Below are 19,304 nucleotides of genomic sequence, written 5' to 3' on the forward strand. Positions count from 1 at the left end.
GAAAGATAAAATGGCAGAGCTAGTGTCTCGCATCAGGGCAAGCTTTTCATTATTCTTCTTTAAAAGGACTTCTCATGTTTTTTTTCCTTTCCTTTTTTAGTGTTTAACACCATTTTGAGATGACGATTTCCCCCCCGTTTTGAACTAAATGGAGCGACTCAAAAGATTTTTCAGACATGCGATTTTTTTAAAACTTTTTTTTCCCCTACGACACACATGAGTATTTAATACTCAGGGTTCTCCTGTACAATGCTTCTCTACAGTAAGAAAATATTCCAAACTATTTTCTTATTTGTCTTCTCTTTTTTTTAATAAAATATGCTTTCCCCCCCTCCTCCTCCTCTTTCCCACCCCTCTCTTGCCCCCCGCCCCCACCCCAAACTTTTTTTTTTTAAATCGCCAGGTTAAAATTTGAATGGAATGGACCCTTTTGTTGTTATTGTTCCAAACGAAGAGTAAAATAAGGATTATATAGTCAACGAGAATGTACAATCAGGACAAAGGTTGGTCCGTCGGGAAGGAACACGGAGAGAGATTGTGAGAGAGAGCTACCATATTGCTTTACAACCACACAGCAAAGGAAGGGGGAGGAAGAGAGAGGAAGATTTAAGATATATACAACTTGGCACATTTAAAAACGGGATTCTTTCGTAAGGACATCTAAAACAGGACCATAATATGGATATGAACGCCAAAGAGAGACTGAGAGCAAAGCCACGTTTAAAGGGCCAGTGTATGCCTAACTGCCAGCTCCCTTTGCCCGTGCATCTGCCCGTAAGTTGCTGGTGTCCGGAGGGAGGGGGACATGTGGTACGTCATCACGGAGTGACGCCCCTCCCTTGGGCCTGGCACCGGACGACAGGAACTAGGGTGGCTGAACACCCTACTGCGTCAAAAGCAAGGAAACGGTTCCTTCGCTGCAGCCGACGAGAGTTAACACTTGTGTCTTTTTAATCCACCCCCCTCCTTGGATTAAGGGCAGAGAGAGAGGCGGGAAGAGTAAAATACACTGTCTCTTTAAGAGACGGGACGCATTTAAGCTGTACAGGTTTTATATATTTTTTTCTTCTTTTTCTTAAAAAAAAAGAAAAGAAACACAAAGAGTAGTGTTAATCAGTGGATAATAGTCTACAGTTTCACAACAAATACGCGCTCAGAAAATACTGCTTGACGGTTCGTGTAGTGAAAGGTTGGTTTTTGTCTGTTTGCTTTTGTTGTTTTGACAGTTTTCCTTTGTTTTTTGTCTTTGAAAGTTTTCACAATGCACTGGACACACAAGAACCACAGCTTATTTAATTTTTTTCTTTTTTCTTATATATATATATATATTTATATATAAAACCCAACCGAAAACACTAAAACGAAAAATAAGTAAAACAGGGTGGACTTGGCTTTATAAAAAATCTTCTGCAGCAAAATAAAAGGGGGGGGCAGGGATAGAGAGAGAAATTAAAACCACCGTTGTTCTCCTTGACTGCCCACCCCACCCCCACCCCGAGGTGCAGAACGCAGAACCAAGTGCTTTCATTTCAAGTCCGTGGCGATGGGGCGCTTCCCACACAGAATGTCTGACAGCCCCCTCACGCTCAGAGCGCCACACTTCCTCTGTTGCATCTTGCGCAAAATCGAAGATCTTGCCCCCCCCCTCCCTGTATCTTTGGCCCCTCAGGGCCCGGACACTTCCTCATGCCGTCACCTCCGCCCTCCCAATCAACTTCCGAAATCAGACTGTTGCGCCAGCTGAAGGAGAAACGATGTGGGTTCCTCCGGAAAGAGCGTGGTTCCGAACCGGTTCACCAACCCGCCCACCTTGTACACCCCCCTTTCCCCTCCCTCTGGCGCAGGGACGCTGGGGTGGGGAGGGTGGAGGGGAATAAGTTAAACTAAAATTTGACCGTCTTGGACAAAGAACCACAAGGTGTGTTTTTTTCCTTAGTACCTCAACATTGACAACAAGGCACGCCCGACCCCACACACATCGTAAGACCACTGCCAGGCAGGCCGCGGGTGAAGGGGCAGGGTGGCACGCCTGCCCAACCGTTTCTTCTAAGTGCTACAGAACCGTGGGGTTGTTGTTTTTTTTTGTGTGTGTGTGTGTCAGTTTCCTCTTGCCCACCTGATGCCCTCAACGCACACTGCAGAGGCACAAGAAGGCGGCAAAGCCTCGCCCGTCCAAGTCCGTCTCACGCACAATCCGACAGCGGAAAACTCCAGGCCGCAGCCTCTGTCCCCGGGGCACAGCGTCACTTCCGAAAGCTGCTCTCGGGAAGAACCAGAGTGCGCCGCCGCAGCTTCCTCCCCGAACCTTCCTCTAGCAGGTACGTGACGTCAATGGCTGGAAGAGACACACGCACCAAAGAGAAATAACAGTGTGGACTTAAGAGAGCAAACGCTCTTGGAACCAAAGAAAGATGCTTTGCTACTTGGTGAAGAACCTCAGACCCAGGGGGCAGACGCCTCTCTCCCTCAGACCATGCCCCCCACCAGCCTTGTTCTGTACCACGGAGGACCTTAAGGTCCATAAATAGCAACACCCTAGAGGTCCCAGGCCCTAAGGAAGTTAGATTAGCCTCAACCAGAGCCAGGACCTTTTCAACACTGGCTCCGGCCTGGTGGAACGCTCTGTCTTATGAGACCAGGGCCTTGTGGGATTTGATTTCTTTCTGCAGGGCCTGTAAGACAGAGTTGTTCTGCCTGGCCTTTGGCTTAGATTCAGTTTGATTCCCTCCCCCTCTCTCTTTTTTCCTTTCTCCTCCTGTGAAGAGGCTGCATCTTAATGTTTTAATGTATTTTAATCAACTTATTTTTATTATTGGTTGTTAGCCGCCCTGAGCCCAGTCTTGGCTGGGGAGGGCGGGGCATAAATAAAAATTATTATTGTTATTATTATTATTACCAGCTGGGCTAGCTTTTGGTGTGATGATTATCTGGGCTGCTTTACTCGAGCTCCCCCACTCCCAAAAAAGTTGGGAGCTACACATTACTAACAATCCTCTAACTTTAACAGAGGTTTCTGGAGAGGGGAATGGGGGGAGGGAGAAGAGGGGGGGCTGCGCTCTTGCCTCTTACCATTTTTCCCTGGGATTTTCTCTAGGAGGGTGAGGAGGATGAGGTTGAGCCTCTCTCGCTGCATGTGCCTGCGTTCCTCCGGGGTGCAGGGCCGCCTGGGGACGGGGCTGCTCTCCTCCACCTTCTTCTCCACCTCGCCGCTCTCCTGGGGGGGCGCCTCTTTCTCTGGCTCCTCCAGGCTGGGCGCCGGCTCGCTGGGAGCCTGGTCCTGACTCACAATCACGTCTTCCATCAGCGGCAGGGGGTCCTCCTCTTGGCTCAGGTCTTTGTTCTGGGGCTTGGAACGGTCAGACTTCCAAGATGACCTGAGAAAGGAGATGTCAGCCACATGTCAGGGGGAGAACCTTCCAACACGGTCCTCCCTCCCTCCCTCCCTCTCTCTCTCTCTCTCACACACACACACACACACACACACGGGAGGGATGCACACTGCTGCTGCAGCTTGCACTCCTGTGCTGAGGGCTCCCTGTCCTTCCTCTCTAGATCTCTGAAAGGGGTCATGTTTGGGACGCAATCCCCCCCCCACCACATACCCCCAGTCTTCCTACATAAGAGGTCACAGAAACCAATCGAGAATGTACCTTTTCAAGGCACTGCACAGAAATGAAGCGGCAAAATTCTGGGCTGCACTACTTCAGGTTGTGAGCAGTGTGTGTGTCTCAGTAGTGTTTTAAATTTGTTGTTAGCCACCCTGAGCCCAGTTTTCTGAACAAGGAAGGTAAAGGTAAAGGTAAAGGGACCCCTGACCATTAGGTCCAGTTGTGACCGACTCTGGGGTTGCGGCGCTCATCTCGCTTTATTGGCCAAGGGAGCCGGCATACAGCTTCCGGGTCATGTGGCCAGGATGACTAAGCCGCTTCTGGTGACCAGAGCAGCGCACGGAAATGCCGTTTACCTTCCCGCTGGAGCGGTACATATTTATCTACTTGCATTTTGACGTGCTTTCGAACTGCTAGGTGGGCAGGAGCAGGGACCGAGCAACGGGAGCTCACCCAATCGCGGGGATTCGAATCGCCGACCTTCTGATCAGCAAGTCCTAGGCTCTGTGGTTTAACCCACAGCGCCACCCATGTCCCTGACCAGGAAGGGTGGGGTATAAATAAAACATTATTATTATTATTCATTATTAGTACAGCACTCTGGGCTTTTGCATAGAAAACACTCCAAACTCCAATGGCATCTCCAGGTGAGACTGGGGGAGACACCCGCGTGAAACCTGGCAGAGCCACTGCCAGTCCTTGTGGACAATGCCAGGCTATAGGAGTCAATGGTCTCACTCTGTTTAAGGCGGCAGCTGCTCCTCAGAGGAACACCACACTGGGGAGCGGGGCTTGGAGGAAAGAACACACACACACACACACACACACACACACACACACTGGGCAGGTGTGTCACTTCTGCTCCATTTGGAGCAGTGATTTTTTTCCAGACCTCTTGAGAGTGGCTGCCTCACTACTGCTCTGGGAGGTTTTTGAAAATTTGCTCAAGAGCAGAGCAAACATCCTTTAAACAAGTATAAGTATAGTGAAAACACCTTCTTTTGCTTGCCGTCAACTTGCTGCCAAGTTCCACTGGTGACCCTGAGTTCTGGGAGTTGTGGGAATCCTGGGTTATGGCATGCCTCACTTTATTACCACCATCCTATCAGCTTTGGGGGGGGGGGATTGAGGGACAAAGCCCCTCTTTCTATGATCCTGTCCCTGAACTGCCCAGAGTCATTTCTACTGAGGGAGCACCACACCCCACTTGCATGCTGCCTCAGCTTTCTGCTAGCGGCCTTGCAGGATGCCTTCTCTGTACTGCTTAAGTGTCGCAGGCAAGCTAAGCTGCTCTTGCTCCCATCCTGTCTAACTCAAAGGAAGGCAAGGGAAGTGCCATTTGTGCTGCAGTTAAGCAACTGAGTGCAGGAGCTCCAAAAAGGTCTCTGCGGAAGCACCCACCACACTGAAGGCCCTAAAAAAAAAGGAAAAAAGGAGCCAAAAGGAGCTAAGGCAACTCACCTGCCTCCATTCCTCTTGTAGTTGTCAGGTACATAATGAGGCTGCAATGGAGAGTAAAAGAGAAGCAAGTGAAAGTTCAGAGGAGGCTTAATGCTGTAAGCGCAGAGAAATAGCACCTGCTTTGCTTGCAGAAGGTTCCAGGTTCAAATCCCTGGGTAGGGCTAGGAAAGACTCCCTGTCTGAAACCCAGGAGACCTGCTGTCAGTCAGTGTCAACACAGCTGAACCAATCATCTGACATGGTAGGGGGCAGATTCCCATGCTCCTCTTTAATTCCACCCTATATATTCAGCAGCATGAGAGCTGGCATCTTAGGTTATTTTACTTGAAGCTCAGTGGTAAAGTATGTGGAATTGAGGGGAGGAGAATGTGATTATGCTATAATGCAGGTGCTTATCAATGTACAGCTTGGAAGACCCCCCCACTCTTGCCACTGCTGCAAAGGAAATCAGATCTGAAGTCAAAGGAAATCAGGTCTGAATTCATCCGGGAGATGGCAGCTTCCTGCAAAGGGTGGCAACTTAAGAGAGATGCTCTGATTGGAGCTGCCTGTGGCTTAACCTTATTATTCCACCCTTGTGTCCGTAGGAACAACCAGTTTGTGGTTACTGATGTTCGCTTGTAACAAACTAAATGAAAGCAGAGTTTTAGCGTGTGGGTTAGGATTCCCCTCGATGCTAGAGAGAGAAGTCATGGAGCCGCTCACCGAAAAGTCTCTTTTCGGCGTCATCCTTTTGGGGAAGTAGTCGAAGGCGTAGGACTTGGTGCAGACTGGGTAGCGGTTCCGGTGGATCTTGTAGAAAAGGTGGGCTGACTTGTCGAGGCGGTAGTCGCAGATGTAGACGTCCTGTTCCTTCACCCCTTTTGGCCTTCCTGTAGGGAGTTTTGGCACAGCAAGAATATCAGGTGAGGCAGCGTGCCAAGAATCAAAATAAGCACGACTACGGAGCTTAGCTGTTCCAAATTCCTCCAGGCAGGGCTGGAGAGGGTTTTTTAAAAACTAAAGGAACTTGCCACCCTCGCAAAACTGCAGGATATTGTCTTTTTAATCCTTGTTACTGTAACTTTCCCTGGACGGAAGCAAATGTTTGTCCCCGCATTTAAAAAGAAAAACAACTCCTTCTTTATTCTTACCTCCAAATGAATGTTTAGCATGTGGAAGTGGTTAAGAATTGGGGACCAACCTTCTGGTTTTCAGCACAATTCGCTTTCAGGCTAGCCACATCCAAGGGCAGGTAATGCTGCTCTGTGTGTCTGCCTGATGAGTAGCTAAAACTGGCTCACTTAACCCTCAGCACATAGATGCAGCAAGGACTGCCTGCCTCCTGCAGGTGCTGGCGCCCAGGCTAAAGAAGTGAACCTTGCACAGATACATGTATGGAAGGGCCACAGCTCAGTTGCAGAGCATCTGCTTTGCATGCAGAAGGTCCCAGGTGCAATCCCTGGCATCTCCAGGTAGGGCTAAGAGAGAGACTTTTGCCTGAATCCCTGGAGAGCTGCTGATGCTGCCAGTCAACGGGTAGACAACGCTGAGTAAGATGCAGAAAGGAATGACTCGGCATGAGGCAGCTTTCTGTGGTCTGCGTTCTACAGGGAACGGAAGTTAAGTCTGTGCTGTTGGACGAGACCCAAAGGGCCCAGCAGCCAGTTTTCTACAGAGGACCAAGCTGATACTCCTGGGTAGACCAGAGGCACAGCTTGAAGGTAACAGACTGTGTCAGGGGTCAGCAAGGCTTACTGGGCATGGGCCAGACCACTCCCGCCGAGTTCCTCCATGAGCCGGAATGGTGCAGTGCGATGCTGGAAATCGCGTCTGCACATGTCCGTGGCACCGGAAATCACTTCTGCACATGCCCAGATGCAGGAAATCACATCTGTTCATGTCCGTGGTGCCAGAAATTGCTTCTGTGCATGCCCAGACATCGGAAACTGCGCTTGTGCAGAAGCAATTACCGGTGTCTGGGCAATTTCCGGAGCCGCAGAAGAAAGTCCCCACACGCGCTGCGCCAGTTTAGCGCAGCGCGTGGGGACTCACCAAGCAGGCAGCTTGGTTTGGGGCCAGCTCATGGGCCGGTTAAGCGACCCTCATGGGCTGCTTCTGGCCCATGGGCCTTAGGTTGCCGATGTCTGGGCTGTGTCCTCCACCCCCTCTTCTCAGCAACTGGCATTCAGAGATTCCATTCAATCATCACAGCTATAAGCAGCTGTTGACAGAAGCTTCACAGAGGTCTACCAGCCATCTTATTTTAATGTCACCTGAGAGCCACAATCCATCATCAGATACGGTGGCAGAACCACTGAAATTGATGGGCATGAACAGCTTTCGCTCCACTAATTTCAACGATCCTCCTGTGAATTTTAGGCGGATACCTCCTGTCTGGTCCAGAATCCTCCTTTATTGGCCTTTACTGTCAAGAGTGATTTAAATGGGTGACTCTCCGGAGCTCGAAGCAGCAGGGAAAGAAAAACACTTCTCTACATTCATTTTCTCTACACTGTGCATAATTTTATAAACTTCTGATGGTGCCTCCTCCCTGACCGTAAAAAAGAAAATGCTTTGGATTTCCCTGTGAGGAAGATGCTCATCCTCATCTTTGCCCCAATCATTTCTTTGTTGTTCCCTAATCTCAGGGTTGGGGGTTCAAGCCCCATATTGGGCAAAAATATTCCTGCGCTGCAGAGGGCTGGACTAGATGACTCTTAATGGTTCTATTGTTCTATGGTTTGCCCTTTTCCCAGCTCTAGCATCTCCTTTTTAGACAGGACACAACCAGAACTGTGAAGAGTGTGTACAGGCTGCTGAAGGGGGTATTTCAGGGCTCAAACAGGAGCCTTTACCTATTTACACCTGGCACTGTGCTTGGGAGCACAACAGCCTGGGATCATAGGTCCCCCTGGAAAGAAAAAGCAAGTGGCTCCAGGCTGCCGGGAGCGTTGACTTGCCTTTGCAATAGGTGTAGAGATCCAGGACGCAGCAGGTGCCCACCACGGCCTCCAAGGGGATGATCTCGTACAGCGGTACCCGGAACAGCTCGTTGTGGTAGAACTTCCGGGACGGGGAGTGGTGCGTTTCATGCGGACGGAAATAGTGGTGGCCGAAGGCAAACCGTTCCTCCCTGATTATGAGGAGGAAAAAAGGAAGGAGGTGTTTCCATTGGAGCCGAGATGACAGACCCAACGCACCCACACACTTCTTCTTCTTCCTCCCCGTCCTCTACAGAATTTGCTCCCTTTTGCTAGGCTGACAGCCACAAGCCCTGGGATTCTGACACAATAGATGAGCTGAGAGGAGAGGTGGTTTGGATGCTGACGATGGAGCACTGACTCATGAGAGTCCCAGCCAGACCAAGGTGACCTCAGTAAGGGAGCTTGGCTTTTATTCCTCTCCCTCCTGGTTGCCTGCAAATGAATCTGTGTTTACGGAGGAGCTTAATACGATCGCTGTTAAATATAATTAAGTTTTAAGTGTGTACTCGTTGCCAGGCCTCAACTAGAAGCTGGGAATTGATCATTGCCATGCGGAAAAAAACATAATTTTACAGCAGAGATTTGGCAGGCACCCTACTTTTCAGCTTTTAGGCATCTCTCAAAGATGTTTTTATGCTGAATGATTTAGACAGCTGTCTAAACTTTCTTGATTAGCCATTCATTTTAATGATTTGGCTTTTATGGCATTTTATGCTTTTCCGAACTTGTAGATTGTTGTACATGCACCATAATATTTCGTGTAACTTGATGGCACACACACATATGTGTGTGTGTGTGTGTATGGTGGCACAAGTATATAAATTTATATTATATATAACAAATATATTTATGGGTGCTGAAGTTCAGACCAGCCAAGCCTGAGACTGAAGATAAAGATCTGAACTGCAGCCATTTCTCAATGCAGTAAGAGCACACTGGTGGAGGAGCATGATGACATCCTGTGAACCTCTCATTGGTCTCTGGAGACAGGGCTTAGCTGAACCTCCTGTCTGCATTGGACACATCCGCCAAAGGAGGAGAATGATGTCACCCAATGAATGATGTCCTCCTCCAACCCTCCAGGTCTTGCTGGCTTACAACTGCAGCTGGCTATTCTTGCTGGGGATCATGGGAGTCCAGCAACATTTGATGTGTGTGTGTGTGTGTGTTAGTTATAGGTTACCCACCTCTTTAGTTTGCTCACGACAGGAAAAGAGGTGGGATATCTTACGGCTTCATGAACTGCCACCACCTGCTACTTTCATGCATGGGATGGAGGACAGGGATGGGAAAATTCTCTGATGACACGTTTTTGACGGAGTCCAATGTGGCTGGTCTCCCACCAAAGGTCAGTGAGATGGAGCTCCGCTTTTTTAAAGCAAGGTGGGGCTGGGACTTACTTCTCGTTCTTCCAGAGCTTTTCGATACGGAAGATGTCGAGTCTCTCTCTGTTGATGTGGGAGAGCAGGCGATACGACTGCCGGACAGGGTGGCCGTCCGGGGTCCTTCGGCTGTCTCTCATCAGGTACACGCAGTCACCTGTTGATGGGGTGAGGAAGGGCGTATCAGAGCGGCTTTCTCATAGCCCAGCAGGGTGGATTTACAGAAGCCTAACAAACTGAGTGGCGGTAGGAGAGGTGGCTCAGCAGTTGCAAGCATGGGCTGCGTGTAAGAAGAACTGCCAGGTTCACTGAAATGGCGTCTCCAGCTAGGAAGCCGGCTAGATCAGACCAAGCTTCTGTTCAGTCTAGCATCCCGTTTCCTTTAGTGGCTAAGTAGAAGCCCACAAAGCAGGGGCTTAAGGGCAATGGGTCTCCCCTGTTTGGTTTTGAACAATTAAGCATTCAGAGACATCCTGCCAATGAACAGGGGTGGCCCATTTAGTCTTTGCGGCTAAGAGCTGTTGAGTGGAGCAGTCTCCCTCGGGAGGTGGTGGGCTCTCCTTCCTTGGAGGTTTTTAAGCAGAGGTCGGATGGCCATCTGTCATGGATGTTTTAGTTGAGATTCCTGCATTGCAAGGGGGTTGGACAAGATGGGGTCCCTTCTGACGCTACGATTCTGAGATTCTAATACCATGACTTTTCCATAAAAGCTGCCTAATTCCCTTCCTCCTACCCAACTACCACCACAGAGCCCCGATTTCAGAGGCTGAGGAAACAACCTGGAGAGCTGCTGCCAGTCGGACCAGGTGGCCCCAGGGCTTAGGTGACCCAAGATTTCTAACTCGCTTAATGTCTCACCTTTTGATACCCTGAATCAGTGAGCGAGGCAGGCTCAAGCACCTTGACAAACAGCAGTCACGAGAGAGGGGATGGATGTCCCAAAGGACTCTCTCGGCTGCCTCTTAATTAATCCAAAACCCCAGAATTAGTGCTTTTGTGTTTGAGGTAGTCCCTGGAGGGGAGAAGGCAGCGGGCACTCTATGCTATACTGTGAATTGTATGAAACACCTAGAAATCTTCAGCTGCGACTCCAATCCTCAGTAAGTAATATGGATAGGATTAAGTATCTGTTGTCTGGTTCGGACTAGTCTGTAATGTTCAACGCAGCTAAATTTGCAGAGAAGGCTGCTAAAATTAGACAATCTATGTGACTGCCCTTGAGATTTAAGGTTCCTGTTTTATGTAAGCTTTATTCATTGTATAGGTCAAGTTTTTATCTTTATGTATTATTTTTATGTATAGTTTATGTTCCTATGCTTCTGCTTGGCTACAACCTGTTTTGGCTGCCTTCTTAAAAACTTTGAATATTATGAATTTCCCTCCCGCCCCCCAGAAAGTCAACACACTCACCTTGACGCAGCAACAGATCGTCCCGTAACAGACAGATGAAGTAAACGCAGCCAGGCTGGGCGTAATGAGGTCGGGGAATCATAGGAACCTCCTGCGAGAAAGAAAAGGGCCAAAGGCGTTGACACGTCTTGTCATCCTGACTACGTTTAGAAACCAAGATGAACGCAGACACAGCACTAATAAAGCCTGCACCCTCCATGGAACCCTAGGGACTGTGGTTTTGTGAAGAACACTTGAACGCTGGAGGGCTATGATTCCCAGGCTTCCTTAGAGGAGAAAGCCACTGAAACAGCCCGGCTGTGTGAAAAATAAAGAGGCCAATGGCGTGAGGGTTTCAAAGTCACCCTGCTCAGTTCTGGGCAAGCGAAGGTGGCTTACCCTATCCACCGTGCGAGGTTCACACTGCTCACACAAGTAGTGTTCGACGTCAGAGTTCACCCCCATACAGTCACAGTGCTGCCAGACCTACAGGAGAAAACAGACACATTAGAAAAGGAGATCCACCCCAAAGCATCAGAAGATGAGTTTTATTTATTTTAAAGCATTTCTGAACAGTTTTAAGATTTTTTAAACTCAAATAATGCAGCCTAAAAACAATGTAACAGCATCTTAAAATCAGAGATTATCAGGGATGGATAAAGCTCTCTGCCTGAGATGCCAGAGAGTCAATGTCAAGCAGAGTAGAAAATACTGACTCATATGTGCCAGTGGTCTGACTCATTCTATATTATTATTATTATTATTATTATTATTATTATTATTATTATTATTATTATTATTATGTGCCGCCCTTCACCGGTAGATCTCAGGGTGGTTCACAACATAAAATTACAATATAAAAACTACAATATTCATAGTAAAGGTGTCAGGGAACTGCCATCGCAGTCAGGAGTGGAGGAAGGGCTCCCGAGCGATGCCGGAGAAGGTCCCAGCAGGAAAGGAGGGGACTCAGTGACCAGGGAAGGAAATCAGCGTTACACCAGGGAGAAAGGCGGGCTTCGGAAGGATGGCTCCAGGACTCTTCGCCAGAGACCAGCGGGGAGAGCATTGGTCCTCCACTGCCCACACCCACCCTGCACAGAAGACTTCCGCGCAGGGAGGCTAGGCGGAGACTATCCGTCAAGGAACTTTTATGTTGGAAGAAGTTCAGGAAACGCCCACTGACGGATTCTGCCAGTGACTGAGACAGACGCAGAATCAGGACTGTCCAGCCAGGGAAAGGTTTTTCCAGGCAACCTCACTGAGAGTGGCGGCAACTTACGCACGAGCAACTCCTAATTCCTATTACAAAAGGTAAGACCATCAACAAACCAATAATGCTCCCTCGCACAACACATTTAAAAGGGCATCGAATGTCAATTAGCCAAAGGCCTGGTTGAAGAGGAAATTTCTACTTGGCGCCTAAAGGTGTATGAAGGTGCCAGTCAAACCTCCCTGGGGAGAGCGTTCCACGAATGGGGAGCCACCACAGAAAAGGCCCATTCCCGTGTTGCTACCCTCCAGCCCTCTTGTGGAGGAGGCACATGAAGAAGGGCCTCAGGGGGCCCACCTCTGTTCTAATAGGTTCGGATTCCTCTGGCCCACCAATACCAGGCTGCTATAGAGGAGGGAATCCAGCCATTGGTCTGGACCTTGCTTTTTGACAGAACAGGGCCAGGTACAGGGGCTACATGTGAGCACGTTTCTCATCTTCAGCAAGAACGCAGCCCCGTCTTGTGAGGGAGAGGAACGCACAACCTGCCCTCACCATGCACTTGTCGCACTGGATCATGAGCCCTTCGTCCTTGTACAAGCCACAGATGCAGCGGATCACGTCCTCGTCCTTCTCGTGCCCGCTCTCCTTCTCGCACATGGAGGTCTCGCTGCTGTCTGCCTCGCTCGCCGTCTCTCCGACAATCTCATCGATCTGGGCAGCTGCCTCGTGGCGGGCGTTGTAGTAGGCCTTCCGCAGCCGGCAGACGTCCCGCCCAATCGGGGATTTCCTGCCATAGTACTTCTGCGCAGAAGACAAAAGTCCAGAAACTCAGAGCCTTTCCCAGCCCCACTGAAATGCCCTTTCTGCTTCAATCTTTGCTGCCATAAAACTCTGACATAGGCGCCCTCTGCCCCGGTCCCATCACCTTCTCCTTCATACCCACCAGTCCCTCCCAGCTTGGTTCATTTTCTTCCAGCACAAGTAACAAGTGGGCACTGCAACAGAACATTACAGCGTATCCGCAAGACACAAGGGCGGTGGCTTCTGATTCAAGCGTCCGCCCAGCCTCGAATGGGAGTTGTATAAGTTCACTAGGGTTAGGCGGGGTTCTCAGGAGTGGGGTGGTGGAAAGGCACTCCCCTGAGGCCCTTCCTCTACTGTGTTATTTGGAGTCGCAAGGCCTCCAGGGAAGGAACTTGAGCATTTCAGAGACAATTGTATTGAAGGCAATTAATGAATACACCCTGACTCTCAAAGGACCAGCTGGGACCCTCTGCTAGAACCAAGTGCCTTCCTCTGCCAACACAACAGCAAACTCACTTCAGTGTTGCGGAAGACCTTCAGCATGTCGCCGTCAAAAGCTTCCACAGTTTTGTAGTAGCCTGTCAAGATCTGCTTCTCGATGGTGGTGAGATCAAGGGGGTCCGAGATCTTCTCATAGTAATCTGCATTTCTATACCAGGCAGGGGTGGAAATGTGAAAGGTTACTGATAAGCCCGTATTTGAGGAATGACATGAAATCTATTTGTAAAATCACAGATTCTCCACCACCACCCCTTCGGAGAATGCTAAAAACCTACTTTTTCTTCGGGGGAAGATTCAGCAAAGGAGTTGCAAGCAGCTGCCTGGAGGAATCTGTAACGGAAGCAGAGGGATGCAGAGCAGTTGCCACAGGGATTTTACAGTATGGTTGGTCTTGGGTAGTTTTTGGGGTGGGTGGGCGTTATTTGGAAGGAGAAATTATGAGGAACTATATGTGGGAAAGAAACACGTGCCCCTTAGTCCCTGACTTGCCTAAGTCACAGCTACATCACAAGCCAAAATTAAGAGGCAATGCAATTTACAGTTTCTTAAAATGGGCCCTTTTGGCAAGTGCTGTTCGAGTTCATGCCCTTGTGGGCTCCGGTGGGGCCACGGCAAGATAGATGAGCCTTTTGGTCTGATCCAGCAGACAGGCTCTTCTGGTGTTCCGATGAATTTCCTCCACCCGCTGTGTACTCCCTTCCCCCCTCCCTCAAATTCTGTCCACTACTTCTAGAGCTACAGCCCCTTCTGCTACAGCTCTTTACAATTCAAGACTAAGGAGGTGGGAGCAACATGTGTATCAAACACTGGACAGCCCTCATGGGTGACGGACGGAGAGTCAGAGGCTGGCCACCCCACAGCAAATGCTGCAAAAGCCAAGGAAGTGTATGGGAAGCTGCCTAATACAGGATCAGACCACTGGGTCCGCCTCACTCAGTGTCACTGTTGACACTGGCTGGGCAGCAGTTCTGCAGCTTTTCAGACCGGGGTCCTTCCCAGCCCCATCTGAAGATGCCAGGGATGCAAAGCCTTCCCCCAAGGTAGCTCCTGCTCTCACCCATGAGCCACTCATTACTGAACCCCTGAAATCCTCAAGCTCAAGCTCTCCTCCCTCTGGAAACCCAGCAACACAGGATTGTGGAGCCTGTCAAATGATCAGCTCCTTGGCAGCCATCACCTTTGTATGAGATGATCCCGTCGCAGATCTCCTTGAAGATTTGCGCGAGGCGTGCGGCCCGCGCCACTTCGATGTTCTCCTCGGCCGCAGCCAGCCGCCGTGTCCGCACTGAGCGGGCAGTCTGCAGGGCAGAGAACTGTGTCATGAAGACATCTGAAAAAGAGAGGGGAGGAAGAGACGCCTCTTTAGTCGAAGCCCGCAGGAACACAGGAAGCAACCGGCCCAATTAGTTTGGTTTTGTCTGCGCTGACAGGCAGCAGCTCTCCAGGGTTTCCGTCTCTCTCAACCCTACTGGGAGGCAGCTAACTAGAGAACCTGCGACTTCCTGATCTGCCACTGAGCTACCTTCCCATTTCCTCTCCTCTGAACAACATGTACGTCTGAGGGACTTAAAAACCAGCAACTCTCATTGTACAGAGTGGGGGCTTTGAATATATCATGCCACTGCTGCTGGATATCAAATTTTAGTTGAATGCAACGCAAAGGGTAAAATGTGGCCAGGACACTGCTTGTCCAATTGCTTATGGCAAGGCAGAATCACTTTTAGGCGACTCGGAAAAGGAGGTTCAAGCTTGGTTCATTAGGTCACAAATATCTGAGACAGACAGGATGGCAACTTTTTGCAAGACTGATTTCAGAAAGGTTAAGGTTCACGGAATGCTTATCGCTTATCCAGGAGACATGGAGAAAGGCTGGGAGATTCACACCAGTTGCAACAGGGGCACTGACCAGATTTTATATTGCCATCATCCCGACACATCCCATTCCAGCGGGTGTATAACGAGGCGGACTGAAGGTTGTCGCTGGCGTGCTTGACCTCCTCTTGCTTCTGCCGGATCTTCTCCCAATTGCGCACCAAGAAAACATGATGCTTCAGCACAAAATTCCTTGGGGAAGCACAAATAAAGATGAGGGATGGGGAAGAGAAGAGGTGGGGGCTGAAATAAAAGGCTTTCTTCGCCTTCCGAGGTTGGCTGCTGCGGGATATTTGCAGCACATCGCCACAGCTTAGGAGTGAGAGATCCCTGCTCCAAGGGGTTGGAATCTACACGAGATCAGACTGGGAAGAGGAGGAGGAGGAAGGGTCAGGAATAAAGACCAAGTAGGGGAAGCTTCAGACAGATGCCAGGGAGGCACAGGTTAAAAGCAAGGGTTGGGCCATTTCTGTAGAAAGGCTCGACTCAGACCTACCAATCCATGATTCGTTCTGATCGTGATTTGGAACACATAATCACAGCCTGAGCATCTTAATAAAGCCATGATTTAGACCTGCTTGTCTGCTTCCATTTCCCCACCCATTCAGCTTTTATATAATGCAGTTGTCTCTGGGGAGGCAGCAATGAGCCTGCGGTTTGTCAATTCTATCATCTCACCAAACCACTTTTTAAAAAAATCCTTATTGGCCAGCCGTTTGCAAACCATGGTTTAGAACATTGTGCAAAGTCATAGCTAAAGCTTTCTCAATTGTGGGATGGCATGAGGTGTGAATAATTTCACACAGCTGCTTGTTAAGTATTGCCCATCATGTATTACGTACTACTGTGTATTACCTGATATCACGTATTAGTGATTATTATCAGTAATAATTATGAAATTATATATACAGGTTTTTATGTAGAGAGAGGGAGAGAGAATACTGAATGCATATTTTTGTACTGTATTTGCAAACAGTCTGCATCTGTACTGGGACTATCTTAACTGTTCTTATATATGGAATTGTTTGCAAATGTTTGCACTGCTTTCAATACATGGAACTGTTTCAATTCGTTTTTACAATTTTCTTGTTTTACGGTGCTAACTATTTCATTTGTTTTACAAGTGTGCACTTTATTGCTGTAACCTGCCCTGGGACCTTATGAGACCTGCTGAAACCACTTTGGTTTGGGCAAGTCTAAAAGTGGATGGTGATATGTTTCAATCTCTTTTTAGTTTACTGTTGATGCTAACAGTTTTCTAAATGTTTTTATTGATAATTTATTGTTTTTACTCATAATTTTAATATTTCCTGTAAACCGCTTACAAGGTATCATTACAATCAAGTGGTATATACATTTTGTTAAATAAAAATATATATGATAAAGTGTGGGTAAAAAAAATAAAATCTAATAAATGAAGTTGCTTATGCTATTATGTTGCAAACCATCCTGTGGTAGTTTCATAGGTAAAGGTAAAGGGACCCCTGACCATTAGGTCCAGTCGTGGATGACTCTAGGGTTGCGGTGCTCATCTCGCTTTATTGGCCAAGGGAGCCGACGAACAGCTTCCGGGTCATGTGGCCAGCATGACTAAGCCGCTTCTGGCGAACCAGAGCAGCACATGGAAACGCCATTTACCTTCCCACCTGAGCGGTACCTATTTATCTACTTGCACTTTGATGTGCTTTCAAACTGCTAGGTTGGCAGGAGGTAGTTTAATAGAATCATAGAATTTCAGAGTTGGAAAGGACTCTAATGATAGGTTCTTCTTACTTTCTGATGACAAAAGGCAGGGAAGAAATTTCTTAAATCAAAATGAAATAACTGAGCCAAAATGCAGCTTTGGGGAAGATCTAGCTCAGGCTTCCTCAGCCTCAGCCCTCCAGATGTTTTGAGACTACAATTCCTATCATCCCTGATCACTGGTCCTGCTAACTAGGGATCATGGGAGTTGTAGGCCAAAAACATCTGGAGGGCCGAGGTTGAGGAAGCCTGATCTAGCTCATGCCCCCTGGGGGAGGGAAACTTGTTGGGAAGAGACAAGGGAATGAAGCTGCCCTTCTTCCTCACCTTTCCCTGTTGGACATGGGCTTCATTTGGAGCTGCGGTGTCAGCCGAGTCGGGGTACTTGAGCTTTCACTGGGCTCCTCAGGAACGTGACCCTTCTGCAAAACAAAACAAACCCCTCTTGAGAAGAGAATCCAAGAACAAAGAAAGCCAACTGCAAAAAGACAGTGGTTAGAATCCTGAACTTGGGTCGGGCAGGTTCAAATTCCTACTCAGTGTATAGCTGAGCTGCCCAACACGGGCAAAATTATTTCCCTTTCAGGGCTTAAATGCTTATAATAAAGAGGGAAGGGGAGGGTGGAAGTTAAGGTAAGTACATGAAGCAAGAGGGGGCCCCCCACTTTGTTCCTCTCATTCAAAACCATTATTGGAATGGGCATGTCCATGCTGTTCCCTCATTACCAACAGGAGGCTGATTTGGGTCTGGGTGGAGAAGCATGCAGAACAGGAAGAACGTGTTACATGCGCATCCCACCCCACCCTCATTTTGTAAAGTCTGATTCTGTCCAATCATGGTGGACAGAAGCATCCCAGCTGGTGAGGAAGAGAGACCCCCTATGGTGGTCAACATTAACATGAGTGAAGAGATGTCCTGGAAGGGGGAGCCCAAGTTTTTCCCCGAGAGAGTATTAAGTTCCCCGTTCCTGCATGATTACATCAGGGTGGTCCAATGCCCTCAAGCCTCTTTTGGAGGTCATCAGCAACGTCTGATGCTCCCCAAGTCCTCACACTACCTTCCCAAAGCCAGGTAACTGAGGCCCTGGGCTTCAGGAAGGAGGTGTGAGGGCTCAGACAGGGTCCTAGAGATCTCCCTCCTCCTTCCCAAAGCCAAGTGCAGTGTTTACCCAGCTTCGGGAAGGCAGCATGAGGGCTGGGGAGGGGGCACCGAATTCTGGGCTTGCTCTCTCCCCATACATGACAAGGCAGAGTGCAGCCCATGGGTTCCATGCCACAACTACTCTTGAGGCACACTTGGTATGGAAAGTTGGGCCGCTCTGCGTTAGATCGTTGCCACAAGTACTGTCTTTCCCTGAAAGTAAGACACCCCCCCCAAATAAGACCTACTTCCAGTTTTGCCTCTCGCTGTAATATAAGGCATCCCCCCCAAAATAAGACCTCCCCGAACATAAGGCCTCCCCCGAACATAAGGCCTCCCCGGAATATAACGCCCCCGTAAGCTACCGTAAGGCGGCTGACTCCTCTGGACCGTAGCAGCGGGCGCTGCCACATAGCTCACTGATTGGCCGCAGCACAGCTGGAGCTGTTCAGGCAGTGTGAGGTCTCTTTAAATCAGAGAGCCCACGCTGCTGCCAGGAAAAGCTGCCTCCTGCTGCTCACTCTGCCCTGACGGAGTCTGGCTGACTCACAATTACTGTCTTTCCCCAAAAGTAAGACACCCCCGAAAATAAGACCTAGCGCATCTTTGGGAGCAAAAATTAATATAAGACACTGTCTTATTTTCGGGGAAACAGGGTAGCAACCAGATTATTGAAAGAAAAGTCAAACAAACTGGGCACATGAAATGGTCCCGCACTAGATGAGACCACTGCTACCCGCTATGCTTTTTAAAACAGAGATGTCGGACATTGAACCTGGCGCCTTCTGCACGCCAAATACGAGCTCTCAACCACACTCACCCCCCTCTGACCCAAGGCATGGAGTGTGGCAAACACCTCCCACACCTGCCTCCTGCTCTGTGCACACTCACCCTCTTCTTCAACTTGTGCTTGGATTTCCTCTTCTCTTTAGACCGGCTCGGCCTCCTCTGGGCAGTGACGGGCTGGTTGGTTTTGCTCAGGAGGCCGTTCATGCGCTGGCTCTTGCCCCCAATGATCCCTCTGCACTTCTCAAAGCCGCATTTGCAGAGTTGCTTGGGAGAGAAAGGAGACAACACCCACCTTGAAACACGCCCCCTCGGCCAAGCTTGCAACCCAGGCCAACAGGACCCATCAGCAACTCCTGCCTGCTCATACAGTCCCCTCCATTCGATGGGACACTGCAGGGGCCAATGTATGAATGGGCTTGTTGGTGCCTCTGT

General features: G+C 49.1%; 1 protein-coding gene across 1 annotated transcript in view; it reads right to left on the minus strand.

Annotated features, from left to right (window-relative positions):
- Nucleotides 1–1,081: 1,081 nt before the first annotated feature.
- ASH1L (ASH1 like histone lysine methyltransferase) overlaps nt 1,082–19,304 on the minus strand; it is a 75,667-nt gene continuing 57,444 nt past the window's right edge. Inside the window, exons 14-28 of the mRNA XM_083477492.1 lie at nt 18,975–19,136; nt 17,270–17,364; nt 15,234–15,391; nt 14,505–14,657; nt 13,603–13,657; nt 13,343–13,475; nt 12,575–12,823; nt 11,206–11,292; nt 10,828–10,918; nt 9,436–9,574; nt 8,008–8,184; nt 5,775–5,937; nt 5,070–5,110; nt 3,070–3,374; nt 1,082–2,335 (exon numbers count right to left, since the gene is read on the minus strand). Coding sequence (XP_083333618.1) covers nt 2,244–2,335; nt 3,070–3,374; nt 5,070–5,110; nt 5,775–5,937; nt 8,008–8,184; nt 9,436–9,574; nt 10,828–10,918; nt 11,206–11,292; nt 12,575–12,823; nt 13,343–13,475; nt 13,603–13,657; nt 14,505–14,657; nt 15,234–15,391; nt 17,270–17,364; nt 18,975–19,136 — 2,100 coding nt within the window. The 3' untranslated portion in view covers nt 1,082–2,243. The remainder of the gene's footprint in view (nt 2,336–3,069; nt 3,375–5,069; nt 5,111–5,774; nt 5,938–8,007; nt 8,185–9,435; nt 9,575–10,827; nt 10,919–11,205; nt 11,293–12,574; nt 12,824–13,342; nt 13,476–13,602; nt 13,658–14,504; nt 14,658–15,233; nt 15,392–17,269; nt 17,365–18,974; nt 19,137–19,304) is intronic.

Source organism: Podarcis liolepis, assembly GCF_965112155.1.
Source record: "Podarcis liolepis genome assembly, chromosome: 15".
In the NCBI taxonomy this organism is placed as follows: Eukaryota; Metazoa; Chordata; class Lepidosauria; order Squamata; family Lacertidae; genus Podarcis; species Podarcis liolepis.